This window comes from Gymnoscopelus braueri, assembly GCF_963280865.1.
Source record: "Gymnoscopelus braueri genome assembly, chromosome: 7".
Classification (NCBI taxonomy): Eukaryota; Metazoa; Chordata; class Actinopteri; order Myctophiformes; family Myctophidae; genus Gymnoscopelus; species Gymnoscopelus braueri.
Window position 1 is genome coordinate 26,275,458 of NC_137608.1, and position 27,264 is coordinate 26,302,721.

General features: G+C 41.8%; 1 protein-coding gene across 1 annotated transcript; it reads right to left on the minus strand.

The window, feature by feature from the left end:
- Nucleotides 1-363: 363 nt before the first annotated feature.
- Nucleotides 364-20,799, minus strand: me2 (malic enzyme 2, NAD(+)-dependent, mitochondrial). The gene is made up of 15 exons (XM_080432827.1): nt 20,658-20,799; nt 14,629-14,764; nt 8,357-8,490; nt 7,790-7,939; nt 7,531-7,606; nt 5,813-5,974; nt 5,484-5,697; nt 4,990-5,087; nt 4,257-4,370; nt 3,002-3,113; nt 2,635-2,777; nt 2,366-2,468; nt 2,104-2,174; nt 1,842-1,940; nt 364-1,416 (listed from the first exon to the last, which is right to left on the minus strand). Exons 2-15 carry the CDS (start codon nt 14,740-14,742, stop codon nt 1,258-1,260), a joined length of 1,749 nt encoding a protein of 582 aa, XP_080288953.1. The 5' UTR covers nt 14,743-14,764; nt 20,658-20,799; the 3' UTR covers nt 364-1,257.
- Between the last annotated feature and the right edge of the window lie 6,465 nt (nt 20,800-27,264).

Consider the following 27,264-nt stretch of genomic DNA (forward strand, 5'->3'; position numbering starts at 1 on the left):
GAAACAAATAAGAAACATCACACTCCTTAACTTAATTTTGAAACACTTAGACGGTATTAACCAAAGTTTGGTTGCTTTTAATGTAATTTACTTTTAAATGCATACAGGCACATTTGCACTTGCTTATTAGCAAAATGTTGTCATTCCTTATCTTAATTTTTATTTGTGGGTTCAGCTAATGGGTCGTCCACACCAAGCACTATAACTCAAGTGGATGGCAGAATACACATCACAACTATAACAGTGGTGAATGATATAGTTATAGTGCTTGGTGTGGCCCTGTTTAATGAGAACATTTAAAGGAACATTTTGAGAATGTGCTCATTGGCTATAATATGAATGAGCTCAGTTATGGGTAGGACCCTAAGATTTCCTTTCTTCCATCTGGGTGTAAGTGACTAAAGGTGTAGATGTTCTTTTATCACAGAGGCTCTTCATTGTTTTATATTCTTTCATGTTAAGGTTATTTATTTTAGGGACTCAGTCATATGTTGGCTGCAGGGATAATACAATATTTCTCTACTCAACAAATTCTTAGGCGAAAGAGGGCGAGTCATTACAAAATGCAACACAATGTCAAAACATCTTAAAAGCCCATACAAAAATAGACAAATAAAATACAAGAACTTCTTCAAGACAAAATAATAGATGTTGGTTTCAACTCAGCTCTAGTTTTCCTAGTGTGTGTTAAATAATTTCTAACTCTAGAGGTCCATCTTCAAAATGCCCACCCCTGAATTACATTGTCCCCTCCCTTTCTCTCCCAGTATAAGGTCCCATATCTCTACACCTCTGCTTTAATGCACCATCTGTACCTTCAGGTTTTTAAAACTGTCGACTAATTAAAATAGACTCCCTATATTTCTTACACAAGGCCTTTGTTGGTTCTAGGGGTGAGCTGAATGGTTAGGAGCTCCAAAGCTTTGTTGGATTGGGATTCATAAATCATAAATTCAGATGTGAAAGTTTGTTTCAGCTTTTTCCTTTTTACTGGTTTATTAAAAGCAATATATAACACACATAGTGTGGTATACATTTTGTGTGGACGACCTAATGTTCCTTCCTATCAAGCTTCAAAGTATGAAATCCCATTCCAAAGCATCTTCCCCTTTAAATGCCCTTTGTTGATTCCTATTCCAACCTTTCACAGATCTAATGACAGTATGCCCATTGACCTACAAAGCCGTTTGTGCCGACTTGTTGAAAGTAATGAAATGGGTGACACAGTCAGGACCTACAGACTCTCCCATTTCCAGTCTAGGTTTTAGGGTTGAAGTCGACGCCGGGCCAGTCGTAGATGTCTGGAAGGAAAGAGTCATAGTTGGTGCTCCAGACAGTAGAACGCACAAAGCTGTCCTTTTCCAAAGGCTCAGGGTAGCGGAATGCCATGCCGTTGGCATAGACATATTCCACCACCTGTAAGAAGAAGAGACAGAGAGATGGTTAGCATATGTCCAGACATAGTGACAGAAAAGCCAGAGACAAAAAGGGAACTGATAGACTCAGGGTAGCGCCCATGACCATTGAAATACATCAGTTCAAAAAGTCAGAGGGGCAGATCAGAAGGAGGTTCAGAATAGTCAAACATTGTGACCTCTGTTCGAGAAAGAGGAAGCCAGGGACGCTAAAGTTGTGGTTGAAGTAGAAGAACTTTGGGCTTGCAGGCAAAAGATTTTGTTTCACATTCATCCTAATCAATAAATTGGCAACAAGCCATGATTTCCTGGCACAGATCAAGAAAGACAATTCCTAGTCTTGCTTAACAGCAGTTATTTATTGGTAAGTGCCGTGGTAGTGAATATTTAGTTGAAATTTCATAGAATTATTTTCAGGAAGCTCACCGTGACTGCCATCTGGAGTGAGACCTCTCTGATGTTGGACAGAGGAGGGTAGAGTCTGCCTTCTGCAAGTTCTTTATCTGTCACTTGCTCTGCCAATGTCTGAATAGGAGAGCAAAACACAGCATTAATGTATTAGCTCTTTAAGGGCCAGATGGATTATAATGTTAATGTAGAAGTGATGTTAATGGAAATACATTTAATTGTAAGTTGAATGGAAATATGCAGCTGAAATAAGGACAATAAAAGGATCTGTATTAATGACCTTTGCTGCCTCCAAGAAGACAGTGTCCTGGATATGTCTCACTCCACTCAGGATCACGGCTAGGGCCACACCTGTAGAGCACGAGCGTGCACACGAACACACACGCACACACACATGAATTATATTCATCTTATTCTATGGTCATATTTTACTTGTACATTGTTTGGTTTAATTTCTTAACCATGACCATAATTCTTGTCCAGCAGGTCATAAATCTTTCATTAATTTGTTTTCCAATACAGTTAAATAAATTCACTTTCACCTGGAAAGATGTATGCATTATTCCCTTGACCAGGAGTGAAGACACGACCATCGCTCAAAGTCACTGGATCAAACGGACTGCCACTGGCAAACAGACATCTACCCTGTGGAGACGATGGCACAGAGGACAGAGGGACAGAACACAGCAGGGGACAGAGAAGGGGATAAACAACTGTTGTTTGATAGGACAAGTACGAAGTACCCAAGGGGGGGGGGGGGGAATACAATATCTAGAAGGGACATGAGAGAGAAAGACAGAAAAGGTCTTACGTTAGTGAGTGTGTAGGCATCCTCTGCAGTGCATTCAGCTTTGGTGGTGGGATTACTGAGGGCAAAGATGATTGGTTTTTCGTTCAGGCTTCCCATGGCCTTGATGACATCGTGGGTGAAGAGTCGTCCAGCTCCTGACACCCCTATAGGAGAGAAGAGTGAACTGGGTTACTTGATGAGCTGGTGTTTTCTATATTTACATACAACCATATAAGCCTGCTTTTGGAATGAGGCGATGAAAAATTACTGTAAATATAAATGTTGCATACATTAATTGTTTAAGGCAGTAGAGGTAATAATAAACCAACACATTTAAACACCTGATCCATTTAATTTCTTGTAAGAAATTAGTTGCAGAATTTCTTACCAATGATGGCGGTGGGCTTGATTGTGTTGACAGCATCTAGGAAGCTCTGAACATCCCCTGGACTGTCATGGACAAATGCTTCCTGGTTTCCATCAGTCTCCTGGGGTCTGTTCTGGATACAAATAGACAGTGTTCATGTTGTTTAATACTACACCGGTGCCCTTTGGGCACTGGCTTACTCTGGGACCACGCAAGTCAGGAACGAAGCTGGGAATGCATGCCCCACCCGGTTATGCAATACCTGTTGTACCCGTGGTGAGAGTACTACTCACTGTACATGTTGAGACAAGTTAAGAGTACCCAGTACGGTATGTGTTACCACAGTACTAATACACCCAATCCTGCACTATGCAGAAGGAAATAATACACACAATCACATTGTCATAGCATTATCCCGCACTGAGCTTAAACAAATACACACAGTCACAGTGTCATTGCGACATCAACAGTATACACCAATATCAATACAGTGTCCACAAGTTTGAAGTCAATCGGTCCGATGGTGCCCGAGTTATGCCCAGGACTGACAGACACACACACTCTGACACAGGATTAATGAATTTATAGATATAGATGACTACAACCACTAAACACTGTACTACCAGGTCCAAGACACACACAGACTCGAGGGCAGAAAAATTATTGCTTATTGTCTTCCTCCTGGGGTCTACCTAGGAGACACAAAGGTGTCACACCATGTATGCCAGCAGAGGGCGCACATACAGCACACTACCAGTCAACACAGCTTGATTAAAAGAGACCTCATCACTTTGAGATATGTGTTGTCTCCTGACCTATCTCGGACATAATACCTTGAAAACGATAAACGTCCCATTTCGACTTGGTAAGCATTGTTAATCAATACAACGTAGTAGGAAATGAAATTATAAATATTTGAACTACATTGTATTTCCTTCTGGTGTGGTGCCAAATCTTGTCCCTTCAACATTGGCTCAGGTGGTTGCTGAATCACTCTGCAGTTGCAGTGTGCAGATTTGCTGTTCGCCTTTGCGTGGTTGTGTGCAAGTGAGGCAAATGGGCTGGTTCGGGTTCACCAGTCACCACTGTTATTGTACCATACAATAATACTAACAGATGCTTGCTTGTTCTTCTCTTAGCATCTACCCCCCAAGGACTACAGAAGTCATTATTTTAATTGGCTAGGACATTGAAGATCTACACAAGCAACCACCAACACAGTCATTTATATCAAACATTAAATATGCCTTTTATAACATACACAGTACAAACATACTTTTACTAGTAGTCCATGTTTGTCAAACATCCAGACTTTCTTCCTGGCCTCAGCCTGGGTCATCCCCATTTCCATCATTGCCATCACAATCAGGTTGGCAATGCCCAGGGCAGCCTGCAGACAAGACCACAATATCTTATATTTAGACAATTTATGACATTTAAGTCTGAAGCAAAATCAGTTTATTTGTTTTGCCCTGCTCCATTCTAAAACAGATGTACACACACATACAGTAGGAATTAGCCAGTGAAACCAGTCTTCTACAACTGGCCACTGAGCAGCAACAGCTATGGTGAAAGGAGAAAATGTAAATATTCCAAGTCAGGGCATGAAAACCGTCAAAGAGTAGAATAACAGTACAAAAGGAATGATGTAACAAAGTAAACATCTGTCAAAAACAAAATGCAAACCTATACTGTAGATGTTTTTGATCAGTAACAATTCTTGTGATTGCTTTGAGCAAGGTCCTTAAACCACAATTGCTCAATTGGATCTGCTTAGTGGCAAAACAGAGAAAACTGTTGTTGTACTGGGGAGCTACAAGATTTATAAATGTGGGGAAAAGTTACCATGGGGACATTACATTTGAAAAAGAATACTCTTGCAACACAGCATCTTACACATTTAGCTTCAAGTTCATAGGTTCAACGAACAAATCCGTTTGTATCCTCATGTTATCTGTGGGTCTCTCCATGCCTCAGATGGACAGATGGATGACAGTATTATGTCCTACCTCTCCAGCTCCCAGGAAAAGCACCCTGTGTTCAGTGATTGGTTTACCAATAGCTCTCTGAGCTGCCAACAGTCCAGCCAGGGCTACTGCTGCAGTGCCTGTTAAACATATGTACAGGATAAACATACGCGTGTGCACACACACACACACATTTATTTGTGTGCCAAAACTTGCAGATCTATAAGCTCACAACTCAATTGCATCCATGACGCAATGTAAGCTTATAGATTGGCTATTTTCGGCACGTAGACACATAGGATCGACGACGAATATAAATCAGGCTTCAGAGTCAAATGAAGAGCCCAGTTATTAAAAAAATGTATTCACAAAAGGTTAAAACTAAGCAGAATACTGTGTATGCCGTGATTTGGGAATGAGATGCACTATTTCAAAAACTGAAACATGTCACAGGTGCCAGCTACCAGTGTATGTCAGAGCCTTGAATCTAAACATAAATTATGATTTACATTGTGTTCAAGTTTGTAAGCACACACCTTGAATGTCGTCATTGAAAGTGCAGTATTTCTCCTTGTACTTCCGCATTAAGCGAAAGGCGTTGTGGTTCCCAAAGTCCTCAAACTGGATCAGCGTGTCCTGGCCATATTTGTCAACCACAGCCTCCATAAACTCATCGATCAGGTCGTCATACGCTTGAGAGCGGTCACGCTTCTGGTACAAACCCATGTATAACGGATCCCTCAGGAGGGTCTGGGGGTAAGGGCATGGACATACCAGAGAGATGCATTGATTGCTAGGACAGTTTAGTGTAGAAAAACAGCTGCTCGCTCGCTCACTCACATACACACTGAACACCTCCCCCTACCTCGTTGTCTGTGCCAACATCGATCACCACCGGTAGACACCTCTCAGGTCTGATTCCAGCACAGGCCGTGTACAGGCACAACTTTCCAACAGGGATGCCCATTCCAAACGCGCCCAGGTCCCCTAAACCTAAGATACGCTCTCCGTCAGTTACCACCACTGCCTAGAGAGATAGAGAACAGACACAAGTTGACACCATAGCACCTGATCATGGAAAATGGCACATGTTTTAATTTGTTCCCAGTGATTATTGGTCTCACACAGGCTAATGTAGAAAGCCCACCACACCTGTGGGATTCATTCTGTGTTCCATCTCTTCATAGGTTTATAGTTGGAGACTGTCTTTAAGGGACTTTCTGATTCACTGAGAAGGCTAACTGTACATTAGCCTTTTAGGATAAAGTGGGATTGATGTCCTGATCGTTTCTAAGTAACATTGGTACTGGTACTCCGGTGTACGTATTACAGAAACATCATAACTCCTGTCTTATCTGATAATGCCATTTTATCTGGTAAATAATTAACCATGGTTGAGTTTGTATCCCATTGCAGAACTGTTCCCACGTCCATTTTCCTATCCTAACTAGGATTTGCTTTGGTAATATGAAATTGTGAAAGATCATGTCAGTTCTATCTTAAAGGCGCGTTTGCTCCTTGATAATGACTCCTTGGCATTACTGTTACACTGTATATCCCTAATGCAGCTGTGACCATGCAGTTAGATAAGACACTGTTGGTTGGTAGGTGAGTCTGTCTGTCTGTCTGTCTGTCTGTCTGTCTGTCTGTCTGTCTGTCTGTCTGTCCAAAATGTTCCAGTGCAAAAAACCAAGAGCTGGTCGCTTCCGATTAAGTACTTATTTGTCCAAAAAGGTGTAGATACTGTATGTGTTTAAAAAAGCTGCATTTCTGGGGTGATACATCAAGGGAATGGCATCTGCCCTCAGTATCATTCTTGACTTCATCATGAGATTGCTTGTGATCGTCTTTGGGAATATGTGCATGGCACACACTTTTTTGTGGCACACACAATTTCTAGTGAATTTCCCGATCAGTGGGTAAACAGTAATAGGATGTCAATCACTGACAACTTTTTTCCTATCGATTAGTCACCCCATGGAGACTTGAATTCATGGATATTCTTTTGTTTTTGTTGTATTCCTAAGCCAATCATTTGATGACCGGCAGCTGTTCCGCTTTGATCTGCCATTTGTGACACAGTACTCAACAAAGTATATATGCCAGGCATAAAGTCAGGGTCTGGATCAGATTTCAGTGGTCTGCAATATGGTAAAGAGGGGCGGAGCAATGGAGGGTGCAGGCATGTGTGACACCATAGCTCCTCTCTGTCGAGGTTTACCCGCTAGCCAGAGAGACATTTTTAAATAGACAAAAACCTTGCACATTTTAACCACATCTGTCGTCTTGGAATGAAAGAGGGAGCTGGTTCACGTTTCGATCCCTGGCTCCTCCTAGCTGCGTGTCGAAGTGTCCTTAAGAAAGACACTTAACCCCTAACTGCTCCTGGTGAGCAGGGTTGGTGCCTTGCATGTTTCCCTCCACCATAGGTGTGTGGATGTGAAATACATTGTAAATAATGCGCTTTGGATAAAAGGCACTTCATAATGCAATCCATTTCCCATTTCTGTAATATGCCCCTTGGTGGTACACCTATAAAATAAGCCAGTTGGTGTTACTACAGCGTAGTTGTCAGGTACTCACTGCAACATTAGTCTCTGGCCAGTTGTCTAGGATGGAGCGGACGTGGCCTTTGTCATGAATGGAGATGAACAAGCCTCTGGCAAGAGAAACAAAAATGGTGGCTAGTATCATTTGAAGGTTCTAGGGTTGGAGAAAAAACAAACAATATACTATAGAAAATATCCTTACGTCTCTTTTTTCTTCAGTGTTTTTAGCATTAGACAATTTCGTTTACAATACTTCAACAAATTCTATGACTATACCATAACTGCATTCTTACTTGGGTCTCCTGAAGATGTGTCCATACTGTGTGCAGGCTAGGCCTACAGTGGGAGTGTAGACTATGGGCATCAGGTCCTCTATGTCTTCCATTAACACTCTATAGAACAGCCTTTCATTCCTCTCCTGAATGCCCATCAGGTAGACATACCTATGAAGAGAGAGAGAGGAGGTGGGGGTAAAACGGAGGACGGGAAGGAGAGATGAAAAGAGGATGAAGGACATAGTTGGGGGACACACACACACACAAGGGGAGGAGATCAATGTTGCATGAAAGGGATACTACACCAAACATTTGCAGTAGGTCACTGTTTCCATTTATAAGATTAGTGGAACAATAAAGCCTGAGTTATACTCAGTTGCATGCAGGTGTTGCGCACCAAGCATAGCTGATCTACAAGTTCACAACACGTGTGATCTTTTAGATGCTATTTTTGGTACACGACACCTCGAGCAGCTATGTATGAATCAGGCAGGCAGGGAGATGAAATCCTTCATTATGAACAGTAAATAACAGCTGCAGCGTTCTAGCCATCATGACCAAGCTTTGACCAAATGACTTTGTTACTTTTCTAGGGGGTCCACCATCTTCTTGAGGTTTCTCTGGAAGCGCATGGCCTGGTTGTCCTGAGTCTCCACTTTGGGAGGCAACAGCCCCTGTATCCCCAAAACCTGTCGCTCCTGTAAGGTGAAGGCCATACCCTGGAAGAGGGGAAAAAAATAGAGGGATGAGTGGATGGATGAGGAGGAATGGTTCATCAACGTTATTATCGAAGAAACCTTACATTTCCTGTGATGAGGCTATTCTATCCTTACATAGAAAGATATGGGGTTACAAGGGATGAATCAAGGAATAGCCGTTGCTCTTACGTCATACTGGGGGGGGGGGGGCGCGTGTGAATAATGGTCAAGGAGGGAAAGAGGGGGAGACAATACAATTCCGTCCGAGACCCTCTGTGCATTTTATTATCGAGACAATACAGAGTGGGCACAGAAGCCATGGTGAACCTGGCAGACCGCATCGTTTAAAGACACTGTATGCATCAAACACAAGGTGAGACAAGACGCACTGCAGCTTGAGATTCACCACACACGCGCACACACACACACACACACACACACACACACACACACACACACACACACACACACACACACAGTAATCACTGTACAAGTTGGTTAAGGGCAGTAAGGCTTGCTTTCTTCCATCTAAAATCAGTCCAGTACTATCAGCTAAGGTTAAAAGAGTCAAGTTCTCTCTCTTGTGCTGCTGTGAAATGCCAAGCATATCTTCTAAAGGTCAGGGTGGGTTCCAGGAATGGTGGTATTGAAAGCTGTAGAGTGGACCAACTGACTGGTCACCACAGATATTCACTTTACATGAGATCCATGGATTCACAAATTTGTCCCGCTAAGTATAAATAACAGCATTGGTTCCACTAACTGCCTAATAATAACCAGGCCCATGTAGTGTGTTTTTCAAAAACTTTCAAAAAGCTTAAGCCTTGTAAACCTAGTTCTATAGATCGATATTGAAGCCAGCTTACATGACTGATTATCAGTCCCAGCAACAGCAAAAACAAAAAGGTATCGAGATGGAGGTACTGTATAGGCCTACGCTTGTCCATTTATCTGCAGGCCAACATCCGATAGTGAAAACTAAATTTGATTCTACATACAATTTCCTAGATAGGTAGGTCTGCTAAGGTTTTAGATTTCTAACACGTTGTACTGTAAGAGAGGGTCTGCTATGCTGCTGACCCCCCAAAGGCCAAAGGCCAAACATTTCTATTTCCATTCCATCTTCGTCACTTGTGTCTGTTTGTTATGACCAGTGCCAGCTATGCTATGCTGCTACTTTCAGAGAGGACATTTCCTCACGCTGAGATAGGATTAAAGCATTAAAGATTCTAGAGGACTCCGATAAAGATCCTTAGGATTAGTTTTGATGCAAAATACATGCGGACACTTGGGAATACTTGAAACCATTCTGGGTCACTGGACAGTCACTACCCGGTACCTCATGAAATAATGTATATATAGAGACATAAACATGCCTCATGTTCTTCTCTCTGAACATTTATGAACATTCTAAGAAGTGTGTGACCGGGCAGGGACAGCAGCTGAGGGAGAAGAGGAAAAGTAACAGAAGGGGGCAGGGGCAATTTTTGGGGGGAGGAGAGGAAGAGGAAAGAGGTGAGAGAGGGGAGTGGGTTCCACAAAGCCAATAAGGAACACTGTAGAGAGAAACACCCCATGAACAAAGAAGGGGAAGAACATGGGACGTGGGGAAGGATGTATAGGCATGTACTTTCATGTTCATGTAAATTGTGTATATGTATCTTAGCCCTGCCTCCATTGAAACATGAACCAAAAGAGGCACAATAGGCTAACCATTATGTCTGTGTGTGTGTGTGTGTGTGTGTGTGTGTGTGTGTGTGTGCCTGCCAGTCATACGTGAGTGAGTGTCTAACTAGCTCCAGAGTTTTGGATGTAGGGGGGCTGTCCTAGTATAATGCTGAATCATGGTGAGTCATTTCATTCCACTCCAGTACAAAGTGAAATACACAAAATGGCCTGGTCTTTTAGCTTCTTGTTTTGTATGACTGAGATTAAAGGCAAGTCACTTGAAGCAGAAACATGCCTTATTTTACACAACTTAACTGACAAATATAATTTCCTGTGATTGCATCGGTATCATGATTAGGACAGACATTGTGGAAGACTTGGAGCACTCTTAACATTAGACTTCTCTCCGGATCTGAAAGGCAGAGGACTGAACAAGCAGCACGCTGCAGTTTTTTTCTCTGCAGTGCAGCCTTAAGTCAAGTTAAGTGTCATCCGGTATTGAAATGCAACTCATGACAATCTTCTGCTTCTCTGGGAATGATGTCTATGCTTGGTGAAATCATGGAACATAAGAATGAGATTGGCTTCCTGCTTTCCAGAACATAGTGTGGTCATGTAAGTTTCTGGATACAATTAAACCTAAGAACACATATATACGTACATATAACTTCAGAAGTCTAACCAATGGGCTATTGAATGGTTTGTGATGGTTTGATGATACTAAATGAATGAAAATGGATTCCATTTGTTTCTAGAGCCACTCAAATGAGGTACTCTCATTTGCCCTGTGTTCAGTTTATATCATGCTGGAAAGCTATTTTTAGCACAGATAAGATGACACAAGTCTCAAAAGCTCTCGCCCATCGGTCTACTAGCCTGAAGATCATGTTAACTTGCCTGAACATTTTAAATCATGCAAGCGTGTGTGGTGGTGTCACCATTAGCCAGTCACTATGCAAAATAGGCGGAAAAAAGCTGTACTGATATGTAGCATCATCTTATCACATGGAGATTCGAGACCCAGAACGACCCAGAAAAATCAAGGAGAGGCATATGTCCACTGCATCAAGCTACAGGACACACGCGCCCGAACACCTACACACACACACGGCCCAACTTATTTGGGACTTTATCCCATGTGTGAATAGCAAACAAACAAAAGAGTTTTCTTCCGAATGTCTAAAAACATTCCAAAACTAGAAAAAGTGCTCCTCGGAGCACAGGTCTCCGCCAGGTCAGGTACGTTATTGTGGCCTCCTGGTGGCGCTATAATAGGCCAATGTGAAAAGGGTGCCATTTGTTCAAGGGCTTTTCACTGCAATCGGACACTGCATTCATGATTTGAGGCATTTTGTTCCAAAAATATGTTTGCAGAATTAGACCTGCTGGTGGCGCTATAACAGGCCAATGTGAAAAGGGTGGCATTTCTTCGTCGGCCTAATAGAAATGTGCGTGTGAAATTTCACGGAAATCGCAAGCTGCGTTTATGATTTGAGGCATTTTGTTCAAAACGGAACAATCCTGCAAACTTTGGAAGCCAATCTTAGGCAATCAGGATGGAATATGGGAAATTGGATAAATCCGTGTTGATCACATGACTATAGAGATACTGTGTACCGATTTGTGTGATGTTTGGACAAAATCTGTAGGAGTAGTATCAATAAATGTGTTTTGCACATATCGGCCTCCTGGTGGCGCTATAAACGGCCAATCTGAAAAATTTGGGGCAGAGGTTCTGAGTTGGCATCCAGGGAGTGTGCGTGCACAGTTTCGCAGCGGCCGGGCCAACGGTGCCAGAGATTAGCTGCTAACGGACGGACAGGACGGACACACGGCCGGACGGACGGACGGACGGACGGACGGACGGACGGACGGACGGACGGACGGACGGACGGACGGACGGACGGACGGACGGACGGACGGACGGACGGACGGACGGACGGACGGACGGACGGACGGACAGGGGGTAAAACATACTCTCTCGCCATGCCTTTCGGCCTGGCGGAGACAATAAAGAATGAAAGAAAAATCCCTTGTTGCCAATTGAGGCAACAAAAAAGCAAACTCCACTATATATTTTTTTACTTGCCTCGGGCAACAGGGCAACCCTTAGTGTCAACCCCAGTGTTGCAACTGTAAACTACTGTACAAGAAACAAACCGACGTAGGGCTAACTTGCCATGAACGGTGACTGACAACAGCAACAAACCAAGTATAAACAAGTGTTAAAATAACTCGTATGCAAATGTAAGCACCAAATAGACCCATAAGGCTGTATAACATTTGTATACAAATGGATAAAGTAACATTTTACTGTGTAAGCCTTATGTACAAGGTCAACATCTAAGATATAGCGAAATACTAAGAAATACAATTATTTTCAAACTAAATTCATTCAGCAGCAAGCAACTACTGCATAATAACTGCTACCAGAATGATCTACGTTACTGCTGACCAAGAACAAATACAGGGCAACTGAATGTTATTATAACGCAGCCTAGTATCTAAATAAGCGTATTTGAACTTTAACAGACACTAGAATTGATCATGTTTCAGGTAAGTAAATACTGTGTATATGCAAGCAAACCTCTTCCTTCTGTGGGTCAATTCAGGGCAGTGGTTTCCAACACCTTTGTTCAAGATTGTAACTGCTTTATTTAAAAAGATTTTGGTTTTTCTATTTTTAGTTTTTTGAGTATTTTTTCTATCTTCTGATTAATGTACTTTAATGTGGCTGCATGTGAATGACTCTGCCTGTTGAGTGTTGTGTTCTGTGTTGTTCTGTGTTGTCGGCTACATTGAATGAGGGCCTGCCCCTCAACTGTATTTCCGAGCATAAATAAAGGTTATGATAATGATGATGAAACCAAGGTTACAGTTAAAACACAGACTTGTCTATAGCAAGCCTGGCTGTAGCTAGCCTACCACCACTACAAACAACCAAAGATCCTGGAGAAATACTGCACTGCTATGGTATGGGTATGGAACTGACTGTTAATAATTGTGGAATAGAGTCTCCCGGTTGGTCGAACCTGCACAATTCAACTCAAACAAATCATTAGCTTGATTATTTCCCAGACCGAGCCTATATGTACGCCTAACCCTATGGCAGTTGGAGATGGAAAGGATTTTCTTTATTGTCAACTAAAGAACAACTTCTTTATTGTCACATCACAGGTTTACAGGTGTAAAAAAATAAACAAAGTGAGTGAAATTATTTTTCGTACAAGCTCCCATCATGTGCAGTTGTCAAGATTAGGAAGAATAGAGATAAAAAGAAAACAAGGAAAACAGATCCTCTTTGACAGGATGCTCTCCATGTCAAACTCAGTCCTTCAAAGTCAAGCGATACACTCTGCTATTCTTAACCTGAGATAAACATCTCCTGAGTAGCCCTGTCACAATTATTACATAATCGCCTGTGGAATTATTTGTGTCAATAGCAATTATTTTTTGTTATGCCCTATTTAGGGAAAAACATTTCAAAAACCTTCATACATTTAAATAAATAAATAAATAGAGAAAATAGCAGGTCTACAAGCCCACAACAAATGCGTTGTGAGCTTGTAGATCAGCTATTTTTGCTGTTTTGAAATGTATAATTATTATTAAGGTTATGGCCTGTTTTGGCCAGAGTACTTTTTTTTTAAATTATTGGAACATTCATCATTTCTTTGTATATTTCAGTAACAGGCTTTGTATATTTGTAAGTTATTTGTCATATCTGCCCTATGCGATTCTTGTTTACAAAGCCTAAAAAGGTCAAACTGAAAGTTTCATTTAACACAATTAAATCAGTAATCACAATCCAGAATGGATTATGGGAACAGGAAAAAACAAAACAAAACAAAACAAAACACGTGATACAGTACAGTTAGAAGTCACTTAATTCAATTAGAAAGGATTTTGTCTAGGTCTACCCAGACTGATTAGGTTATGTTGATGGGCTTGACCATTTCTCTACATGGCAGATCGTCTGACTCTACAAGAAGGCCTGTCTGTTACTCGCCTCTTTCTGGTGAGGGGTTATACGGTACGGGGACTGAACGTGGACATGAAACTTCATTACATGAGGATTTGGAGGACATGAGTATTTGGCAAAACTTTTAAAAAATATTACAAAAGACAAACCCAGTAGTGCACATCAACATTCACAGGCCAGTTTTACATCTAATGTGTCTGAAATGGCACAATTTGGAATGACACTGATGTTATTTTGGTGGATTGGCGTTCGTTTAATTAACTTTAGTTAAGGTTAGTCAGCATTTGTAGGACAAGGGTTTGGTGTGGTTGTGTTTAAGGATGTGGGTTGATCTGTCAAGGCTTATGCCACTACTTAGCCTACTTTATATAATTATGTAGCCTAATTGACCTGGATCTGGACTGGAGCAAATGAGCTGAACATATTGTTCACCCCCCACACACACATATTGTACACACACACACACACACACACACACACACACACACACAAAATAGTAGTACACTTACTTTGTTGGTGCGAGGATTGAGCATAAGGGGTTTTCCCTTCTCTTTGGTGTGCGCCCATCTGTAAGCAGAGACACAGGGTCTCAGGGACAGGGTTGGCCGTAGCCTGGACAACATGCTGGATAATCACTGGTCTGGTCTGGTCAGTGGGACAGCGTGTGAAGGGGGAAACAGAGACAAATGTGTGATTATTATTACTCTCTCTTCCTTCAATTCAGGGTCTGCTGAAAAAAAGTTTGAAAACCCTGCAGCACATGACATGGAGAGTGACTTCAAGGGCAATGGTATCAGTACTATGAGTAAGGGCTGGGCAATATGACTTCAGTTCAAATCACAATTAGTTCAAACTTTTGCCTCTATAACGATTAATTTATACACTTTTGCTATTACACTGAGTTCTAAATAGTGCATTTATATAGCGCCTGATCCAAAGCACTCTACATTCACACACCGCTGGCGAAGGAAACCATACATCAAACCGGGCTCCTTCTGATTCCCAAGCGGCCGCTCTACCTACTGAGCCACTGCCACCCCCAGTTCTCTTTTCTCATTGTACAACAAAGTACAATACAGGGCTTAAAGTGGTTAATCTGACTATCGATTATAAATAACTAATAAAAAAAACCTGCTTCTCGACTATTTGACTCACCTACATGAGCCAAGTGAAGCCGTTTACAGGTTCTGAATGTCCATTTCGATATATAATATGAGTTGAACAAGCCCTAAAACATAAATTAAAAAAACACCACCATGGATTGAGCTCATAGGCGACGATCCTGTGGGGGCCTTGGGGCATAAGCCCCTGCCAGAAATGACGAGCCCCCACCACAATCTCAGATTTCGGGGCCCAGATTTACAGTACCATTACTAGTGGGCCGCAGCTCCACTAGCTCTGAAGGTGCAAATGCGTGAAAATGCGTGCCCCAGAGAGAGCCGTCAACGCATCGTCAACACCTAGAACAATAGCCGCAACAATTTTTTTTGGTCGCGGCTGGGCTAGTGGGGGACGAGTTGAGCCCCCACTTGTGCGCACATAAATCGGCACCTATGATTGAGCTGTTTTTAATTTGATAACATTAAACAGCTGACAGAATCATGCAGCAAACACCAAAACACACTGTTGACCTACAGTACAGTCCTGTGAGAACATCCTGTGCATATAATGTTGAATGTCAAGGGTCAAAGCTCCACAGATCCACTGTGACCTTTCAACTTATAGTAAACGTGATCAGCACACTGGCTGCATCCTAGCATGTCATCCAGTCAAAAGTTAATCAACACATTTAAGCCACTGACATATTTAGACACATTACGCGCACGCGCACACACACACACACACACACACACACACACACACACACACACACACACACACACACACACACACACACACACACACACACACACACACACACACACACACACACACACACACACACACACACACACACACACACACACACACACACACACACACACACACACACACACACACACACACACACACACACACACACACACACACACACACAAATGACGACAGCTGTCTAAAATGAATTATCTGGATGCAGAGAGAGAAACACTTTAGAGTTTAATCTAAGAAAACCTTGGAGAGATTGACATAATCCTCTTCCAAAGGATGACCAAATTGATCAACATCATGATCAACAGGGCCTGTAACACAAACTTAAGAAAATATCTGTGTTGTGTGCCGAATGGCAGATCTACAAGCTTGTAGAAAATGTCAAATTCAAATTGAATTTCTTACATTATTTGAAATTTTCTTTATTTTTTTAGGTATTAAAAAGGTCTTAAAAGTCCTTCACTGTCATCTGGGGACTCCCCCATAATCATGTGGGGACCCCGACCCACAGGTTGAGAACCACTGGCCTAGATCCAGTCATGCCTGTTTGATTCTGTGATTTATCATTATCCACTGCACAACAGTGAGTCCAGTTCATAGTCAATGCCACCATGGCCTCTATCCTATATGCTGTTTGTTGGCCTGGCACAGGCTCAGTTATTGTAGCTGTTATGTCATGCATACTAACACACTGACGTCAGTACAAAGCTTTTTGCGATGGTGCTCTCTGTGTCCTGTGGAGCGGTCAGCCGTAGTTCCCCTCAATTCTATGAGTGATGTTTGATGTTTTCAAGACATTTTTGTTACAGCTGTTCTTTTTTTTTTTTTCTTTCCTTATAAATTTTTATCCCGCGATTTTTGTAATCCATTTTTTTCACCCGGTGCCAATTTCCTAAGTGATCCTGGGCGCTACACCAGCCCTACACCAGCGCTACACCAGTCCCCCACAGCCAGGGAGGCCAGGGCCGAGCTCATGCTTCCTTCAATGCAGGAGAGCCAACTGACCTTCTTGTCACCTGACAGGGGGAGTTTCCCCGGTAGGACGTAGCGCGTGGAAGGAACACGTTATTCCAACCAGTTCCCTTCCCCTCCATCAGGCGCCCCGGCTGTCATGGGGGAGGCAGTATAGCGACCAGGATTACTACATGTTTTTGTGAGGGTATTAACTACCCTAGGAGACACGGGGAGAACATGCAAACTCCACACAGAGTAGGTCCTTTTGCCAACCCCACCTAGGGTATGGGCGCTGATGACGCGGAGGAGAAGACACGCCCACAGCGTCCCCGGCGGGAATCGAACCCAGGACCTTCTAGCTGTGAGGCGACAGCGCTACCGACTGCGCCACCGTGCCCCTTACAGCTGTTCTTAAAGGAGTAGTTCGCCCCAAAAAATTACTTATTTTCTATCAATTACACATCCCATGAAGCCTTGAATTCATGGAAATTTTCTGTTTCTGTCGCATTCCTAAGCCAATAATTTGATTAACTACTACGGTTCCGGTAGGACACTCAAAGAGTCTCTTTTGAGTCTCCTACCGGAGACATTAGCATCTTTCTGCCGGTCATCAAATTATTGGCTTAGGAATGCGACAAAAACAAAAAAATGAATTCAAGGCTTCATAGGGTGTGTAATTGATATCAAATAAGTCATTTTTTGAGTGAACTACTCCTTTAAAGCGTTTGAATATTGTTGCAATAGACAGATTGTTTTGGCTGTTGATAGTTCAGTTTGTACAGCTCAAATGAAATAAGGATGATTTTGTAGCAACGAGTTACAAACAGAGAGCCCAAGGACCACTTACTTGTTCTTAAGTCTAATTATTGTTCAATACAAAATGTGCTTACCTTCTCATTGTCTACAAGTTCAGACACTAAGGGGAAATGCAACTGAAGCGTCAAGCAAGTTATTTGGGGAAGTGGAATTGTAGGCATTTTCTATTTTAAATGTCCTTTCCTTGCACAGAGCAGCTTGGTGCTTTGTCAACAAGCAAGGCTAAGACATGGTAAGGCTAAGTGCAGTTTTACAGTGAATCTTGAGAACACAAAAGGCCTAAGTAAAAAAAAGTAGGCCAAGCTGTTAAATAGTTATGATATATCATCTCTGTCGGGTGGAAACCTCACATGTCCAAAACTGTTACTTTTCCGGATTCAAATTCAAAAACAGCCAAAGTAGCAGATCGACAAGCTCATAAGGCGCCGCTTCGCGCCGCACGTCTTCTAGCTTGTAGATCTGCCACTTTTGTGTGACACTGTAGTACGATCAAGTAGGGCATTCATTTATGAAGAAACACAAAAAGTTAAAATACGGAGATAAGAGGTTTCTGCCCAACAGCAACGATATATTTTAGGCTTGACCTGCTTTACATACTGATTCACTCTCATCTGTGTAAGCATATACAGACATGCTTGTGAGTGACAGTCACTGCTCTATCAAGCAGTGCTGCAACTAGCGATTACTTTGTTGATTAATCAAATAATCAATCAAAAAGCAGGTTTAAAGTATATATATATATATCTTTGACATTTTTTATATATCAATATATCGATTAACCACATATGCACGATGATATACTTTGTAGCACAACAATGTTGTGCAAACAACATTGTGAAAATAGCAGATCTACAAGCTCACAACTCGTCACAGCGAGCTTGTAGATCGGCTATGTTCTCTATATTTTTACTTTTTTAAGTTTTGAAGATTCTTTGCCTGTAATGACATAGGAAATTAGGAATCTATATATGTTACAACTCATCTACTGGTCGTACTGTAGAATGTATATAACTGTGAAAATGACTAGACGTATGCTGTAGGGATGGGTCTTCTTGTTCAGGAAACCATGCTGCAAACAGAAACTCTTTTGTTTTCACTATGTATCCTCTCTAATCCTCACCTCCACCCACACCCAACCATATAATGATTGATAAGGTAATAGTATTTTTTTATAGAGATCCAAGTGCACTAGAACAGTGTTTCCCAACCTTTTTGGTGCCAAGGCACACCTGGCATAGCTAAAAGATCCCAGGGCACACCTAGATATACGGTGTGCATATAGAACACTGTTTCAAAGAAAACACCAGGCTTACAACTTATGAATCACTATAATAGATGGCTTCAGGTGTGGGTTTAGTTTGATATGTTAAGAATGTAGACTTACTACTGTAGTGTCTGCCTCTCACACACACACACACCATCTGGCCCATCCTCTGTGGGTAAGAAATTCTCACTGGTGCTTTCTGCTTGCTAACATTAGTTGATCACGTATTCCTGTTTAATGATCAGACAAAGGATATGTCTGAATGCAGTACGAAATCAGCATGAAGCGTGTATATTGCTAAATACAAAATACGAATTCTAGCAAGAAAACAGTAACACCTGACAACAGTCAACCACTCACAAGTATCAGGTGCTATACAACTGAACTGAACTAAACTGAACTGAACAGGGGATTCAGAAGAAGAGTTCCAGCTTTCTGACTATAACTAGCCTTGGACGAGACAGAGATTTTTGTGTCCTCAATGAGGATTGTGGCGCTGTTTTATCAGTTGAAAGCTGTTATTACATCGATGTAAACGTAGAAATATTGAGAACTCCAGGCACAGGCGGGATAACCTGGATAAAACACCTCATTATTGAACAATACGGATTTCTTTCAGAACACAAGCGGTCCGATTCGACGGGTAACATCCATGGCTTGAAGTTAAGCACTTTATTAGCCTTGGATCAAGAATTATCAGATGTATTTGATCAATTTTTACATTTGCATATCTATGATCGTCTTGGGATTTCCCCCCAATTGTCACTGGGCATTCGCCCTTTAAGTCCGTATTTCTCCGAACATGTACAAAAGCAAAATATAAGGTGCTTACCCGGTAGCCCCGATTGTTAACTCAGCATTCGGAATCTTTGTGCACTGCATTAGTCCGTATTTGTCAATAGATAGGTGTTTTAATCCCGTCTGTGTCTGAATGGTATTTTCCCCCTCCTGTACTTCCTGTTTACATTGAGTGTAATACCGGCTTTCACCGGATGCGCCCCGTCAGCCGTCACAACCACCCATTGAGGAATTACGAGGAACAGAATCCGACACAAGACGGGATTAAAACACATATCTATTGAAAAATACTGTCTAATACAGTGCACACGGGTTCCTGATGTCAAGTTAACATCCGGGGCTACAGGGTCAGCACTTTATATGTTTTCTTTGTACATTTTCGGAGAAGTACGGGCTTTCCGCGCGGATGTCCAGTGAGAATTGGGGGGTGAAGCTCAAGACTATCATGGATACGAAAGTAAAAGTCAATGACTCGATAAAATACATCTATGATATTATTGATCCAAGGCTAGCACTTTGTTTTTAAGATGTGTGTACTGTACATGTGCGTGTAGGTGAAGTACAAAAGTCAGAAGGCTATATAAACGTGCCAGTTACGTTCGAGGCTAATAATATGTTAGTACTGGAGGTTAGTATATGAGTAGTTAGTATATGGTCGTTGTCTCGTTGACATGAGAAAACACAGCAGCACTTGTTGGTTTCCAGCCGACATACTGACATCAATTAGCAGAGCCTCCTGCTGGCTAACGTTGTTGTTTAGCAGCACACAAAAGACAAAACGGCTAATATTCTTACATCGCAGAGTGTTATCTTTCGGGGACTAGAGCGTCCTCTTACCTCTGGTTGAATATGGTTGATTAACTGTCCTTTTCACTGCGAAGTTATAGACTAAAATGCGACATTTCTTTCAAGGTCTCTCAAAAGACACTATTCGACCGCGCTTGCTTCCTTCCTTGACAGATGCGTGTGTGTTCGTCGGTCGGTGTGTACAGGCTTGTATGGAAATGAGATGAGAGCAGTGTTGCCAGCTTTTGAGAGAGAAACAAGCAACCAGGTCTATGAAAACAAGCCCAAAAGAAGCGAGCCCTTCTTTTGATTGATTGAATATTTTATTAGGCAAAAAAAAAATGTAAAACAGCACAGTTACATTTAAAATACTTTGTCTAACAGGTCCGTTCATAAAAGTCCTTGCGGACTTGTTTCCAATGAGGGCCTTGGTATTCAATTCATAGGCATAGTGGCACCACAGTTCAAATATCATTACAACAAGCTCACAACGCGTCGTGAGCTTGTAGATCTACAATTTTCCCCAAAAAATCTTGAAAATAATGACATTTTAACAACATAAATCTTGTGTGGGGGGTCCCTGGCATAAAAAGATTTCAGATGGGGGTCCGCAGACAAATTAATTTAGAAATTAATTTATTAGAACATGTTTTAGAGCCACTGGTTTAAAAAACATTAGTAAACAAGCCCAAATAAGCAACTACACATTAGAAACAAGCCCAAAAAACCGCAACCCCAACCCAGAAAAATAAGCCTAAAGACGCTTATAATAAGTCGACATGGCAACCCTGGATGAGAGAGCGCACAGAGCGGTGTGGGAGAATCCGCGCGCTTAGCCAATGACACACTGGCTGGGGTTTCCTTTTCACCTACCGTAAAAGCATGCGCATTGCGCAGGAGGTATTTTCAAGGAGCATACATTTATTTATTTACGTTTATTTGGAGGGGACAGCGCATATTAATGAACACCTCACATAAAATGCCTTGTAAATACACCAGATTTAGCATGACTGCTAATTTCCATCCAGCAACATTACAAAAAAAGAGCGCATATAAACATTACTAAAAAGGTACAGACAGAAGAGAGAAAAAACAACAGTAAAAGAGAGAGAGAGAGAGAGAGAGAGAGAGTGTACAGTGAATCATCAGAACACAAAAGGGGAGAGAGGGTGTGTGTGTGTGTGTGTGTGTGTGTGTGTGTGTGTGTGTGTGTGTCTGTGTCTGTGTCTGTGTCTGTGTCTGTGTGTGTGTGTGTGTGTGTGTGTGTGTGTGTGTGTGTGCACACATGTGTGATGAATCATCATAAGAACACAAAAGGGGAGAGAGAGGGTGTGTGTGTGTGTGTGTGTGTGTGTGTGTGTGTGTGTGTGTGTGTGTGTGTGTGTGATGAATCATCATTAGAACACAAAACCAAAAAAGGCGCGAATTAGTCTGGATTCCAGGCTATAGGCTAGCTGTTAAATACTAGTCTAACGTTTCTGGTTCAGATATACAGCTACAGTACATGGTGTATGAAATTGACCTTGCTTTACTACTAGGCCTCTCCCCCAGGACTATATAGAGTGCATCTCTCAATGGGTCTGGTCTTAAAGACACTCAGAGGATCAGTGCTCAGATACCTGTCGAACTACTTCTCTAGAGCAGGGGTCTTCAACGTCTTTCGGCCCAAGGACCCCTTAGCTGAGAAAGAGATGAAGCAGGGACCCCCCACTACATATTGTATAAAACTGTGTTGAAGATTACACTTTTTCATAGATTTCATAGATAGTTCGATTCATGCTAATGTGTATTTTCAGCTAGTTAACCTTTTAAACCCTAAATATTAAGTCAACTTGACCGTTGGGCGTTGGCTCTGTACTTGGTCTGCTCTTTTTCCGTCTACACCAACACTCCGAAAATAGCCTATCTACAAGCTCTGCAACCTACAACCGAGCTTGTAGATCTGCTATTTTCGGCTATAATGTTCCCTATCATCACACAAAGATTTGGCAGACCGCCTGCAGTAACTCTGAGGACCCCCCGGACCCCCTGTTGAAGACCCCTGCTCCAGAGTGAGTGATGCCCATGCATGGACATAACACCAGAGGGAGATCAACTGACCTCGTTCCCCCAAAATTCAGCTCAAACGTGGTAAAAAAATGCATTCTACTATACGCTTCCACAGAAATGTGAAATGACCTATAAAAGACAAAGGTTCTCGCTCCCTACCCAAACTCAAAGCTAACTTAAAGGAAGTCCTGTTCTCAAAATACAAGTGGACCTATAGATTAACTCCTTGAGCAACTTGATAGTGGAATCCTCTGCCCCCGTCCCGACCCCTACTTTCTCTGTAAATATACCTGTGATTTTACTGAGCTTTATCCCAAAATTGCATTTGTATTTGTATTTGCATTGTATTGTATGTTACTGATGAATTGAATATGTACCATAATGGAAACAAGCCCCTGGGCATTTTTGTGTTATCCTTGTGTTATAACCCTTGACTGTACTATCTGTATTGGTAATAAACTTGTTAATAAAGTATCAAATCAATTAAAATTTAACTGACAGAAAGGTACTGCAAACTTGCACCACTGACTTCCACTGACCACTGAGCTCAGAATGCAGAAAAGGGCATTTTCTGCATCCCAAGCAAATGACTTACTTGGACATTCTTCCAACATGTCCACTCATGTTATCAGTGAAATCACATCCACACATACATTAATATGAAAAAGCCAACTTTGGATGACAAGAACGATCAAGATGAGGGCATGAAAACAACATTTTAAGTTTTAGTGATGGGGCAAATTAGCAGCAGTCAGTACACACTAGAGGGCAGCAGAGATAAACAATATCTGCTGTGGCCGGGATTAGTAACAAGGTTTTGAAACCTAGGTTTCAAATGGAAAATAGCATACATATGAGAGAGAGATAGAGAGGGAGAGAGAGAGATCCTCAAAACAAAGAAAATGTAGTCTTCATTACATAGTACATTTTCCTTTTTTTGTGTATGCAAAATATAAATCTCATGGTAGAAACATTTTCCCTTCTGCCAAGTGCTACTGTAGGTGGGGGGGCTTAGGCCTGCCACTGGTCCTCGTGCTTTAATCAGTATGCCAATGTACAAGCGTGTGTCACACACAACCAGCAAACAGAGCACAACAAGTTTTTTATGTTTGGCCAATGGACATGAATAAGAAAGACCAGCTACATGAAGAGGCACTCAGTAGCCCCCTTTCGGAACCCTGAATACCTTTTCTGTATTTGGGATGACCGTATCCAGGATACCGTCATCCCAAATACAAAAAAGGTATTCAGGGTTCCGAAAGGGGCTAATAGGCACTCAGGCGAGGAGCACGACAGAGGACTGCCCCGCATTTCTCAAAGATTATGAACATTATTAAGCAGCTGCTCACACTCCCCCTCCAACCCAAGAACATGGGGCTGAGCCCATGGATGTGAGACAGTCTCACCCACCTGCAACTCCTGACCAAATGGAGGTCATTATTAGAGGTATGTTTGTGTAGCTTATCAGAAGGCAGGATGCATTAGAGAGGCACAGGGATGTACTGTCTGAGACTGCAATCAGCCCAGGATATGAAAGACCAGCTGAAATGAAAATATGTTTTTCACACTTTAGACTAAACTAGAACATATCCATGGTCATAATGGAGACATACGGTATAGATGTCCAAGCTGAGAATTCTCACCTAGAGGCCTGTTTCACATTATTTGAGATGTTCGACGGGCTTTGCTTGGTTGTGAATGCATACAGTCTCCATTATGTTTGTCTCACAAAGGCAGGGCTGGTGAGACAGTTATGAAGCTAGAAGTGTAAATGGGATTTTAAAGGTAGGTTGATTGTTTAAATTTGGGTTTATTTTGTTCTCTGAGGAATCTGAATATACAGCAATTCCACTGTCTTACTAATGAACGAACACACACACACACACACACACACACACACACACACACACACACACACACACACACACAATACAGCAATGAAACGCAGCTTTCCTGGGATTCATCACAGGATGCTAGGAGGGGGAGATAAAACACAGAGAGATTTATGATTTCTTCATGTTCTCTTCAGGTATGCATAATGACTCATTTCCTCCACTGGCCATGTGTCCTTGGATATGTACTGTATCTCTCTAGTGTGAAGACCAGTGGTTCTCAACCTGTAGGTCGACACCCCCAGGGGGGTCCCCACATGATTTGGGGGGGGGGGGGGGGGGTCTCCAGATGACAGTGAAGCGACAATTTTAAGGACTTTTAAGACCTTTAACACCCCTCCAACCAAAAAAAGACGAAAGAAAGGAAAAAGACCATTGCTGCATCAAAAATAATCAACAAACTATACTATAAAAACTGGTCAATCATTAGCCAAATTTTCAAATAATATATGAAAGAGGCAAAAAATAGGCCATATTTATCTGTGGAACTGAGTCAAACAAAATTGAATGCCTCAACTCCTACAATTCCAAATGCTTGTCAGGCTGGGGGGTCCCCAGTTCACAGATGATTATTTTTGGGGGGTCACAGCCTGAAAAGGTTGAGAACCGCTGGTGTAGACTGAAACCTGACAAGCTACATTGTGCAATATAGTCTTTCAGACGATGCAACATATTCAACATTGTTCATTATTGATCAGAGCGAGACTTCAATGCGTTTCTTGACACAACTACATTTTAAGTACATCAATAAAAACTATAAAAACGTAATACAAAATATATGTGTTATATACAGTAGCCTATATATACTGTACCTCGCAGAGATATCATCAAATTATTGGCTCAGGAATGCGACAAAAACTAAAGAATCTCCATGAATTCAAGGCTTCATGGGGTGTGTAATTGATAGAAAATAAGTCATTTTTTTGGGTGAACTACTCCTTTAACTAATCTCTGCTGGGATATTCTTGCATCCAGCTGTGCGTGGGCAGTGGCTGTCTGCAGCTAATCTCACACTAGTGGGCAGATGAGTGTCATATTCACCATGCACGCTGCTGCCAGCAGGCCAAGGACGAAAATTCCAGAATATTTTTCAAATCAGTCAACAACTGTGATTTTTGTGTCAATAATCAAAGAGCAACCTTCCCTCCAGCCTTATTCATTAAGCAACATTTAAGGCATGTGAAACACAGTTTTGATTTGTTTAGCAAATGTGAATTTTTCATCCAAAAGTCTCAAGAAAGTTGACAGTGAAAACATAAACTAGAACGATTTGTTCATCCTGCCCGGTTTCATCAGTGCAAAGCCATTTAATTGCTGTCCATATCCTACCTATGTGGGACTGTCAGTCACCTATTGTAAATTATTTACAAAATAAATAATAATATCACCCGCCCAGTTCCACCGCCTGTTTCCTACCACAGTCTTAGACCTGGCAAGCATAGCCAAATAGTTCACTATAATTTTAGGCCATTAAATAATCATGAGATTTGTCAGTATTTGTTTGCATAATTTTGATGGAAACAAATCAATAAACTTCTCTAAACTTATTTCTGCCATTTGTTTATAGGATTCTTCTTTTTCTTAGAATTAATCTTTTTGAAATATTTTGCCCTACTGTACATAAAAGCAGATTCAAACAGCGTTTCATGTGCAACGGTCATGTGTGCAAAACAAGCACCTAAATGGTGAGTCATGAGGAATTTTGCAGACTAAAGGAACAAGCATGAGACAGTTTGGGACACAATGATGCAATGCATTCAGCACACTGCTCAAGGCCGGTCAAAAAAAAGCAGCATTGTAAAGACCAGTGGATTTCTGAAGTGTGTGTCACACAGCAGAGTAGAACGATACCCGTAGGACGACCTGTAAGTTTTTGTGGCAAACATAGTTAATTCGCGAAAATGGCTAAAAGACTGTACCTGGAAGATGCAGGTAAATGTGCCAAATTGACAGATCTTTTCGATGGTGGAATATCCAAAGTTGCTGTGGCTACTAGCCAGACCACGGATGAGGCAGGACCCAGCTGCAAGGACACGACAGGTGGGCATTGGTAGAAAGCAGGTTCAAGGCCTGGCCTTGCTATAGTTCATGGATTTATTATGATAGACTAATAGGATTTGGTAACATTTTACATTAAGAGTACAAATCTCCATTTGTTTGATGGTTTTAAGAAGGTATGTATACCTCGATGGTTGGTTGCTTCTTGGTGGTTTCTGTCTCCAATATTAGCTTTGAATTTGATAAGCTGCTCGTTGTTTTATTTCCACACACACACACACACACACACACACACACACACACACACACACACACACACACACACACACACACACACACACACACACACACACACACACACACACACACACACACACACACACACACACACACACACACACACACACACACACACACACCTTGTGAGGACATCAAAATTTCACCAGGGCAGTTTTTACCTTCAGATGCTCCGTATAAAACAGAAAATAACTGCCAGAGTGAGTGAGTGAGTATACAGTATGTATATACGTATATACAAACAATTTTCTATTGACCAGATCTGTAGGTGGCAGCATTGAGTGAACAGACGTTTCTCCAACTGGTGGATATATTTTATTTTATGGCAAAAAAGTGGATTTTATACAAATGGTGGGATTATGAGAGGCTTCCCACCATGGAGAAAAGGCTTTCAACAACCTACAACTGTCTTTGTTTTGGTG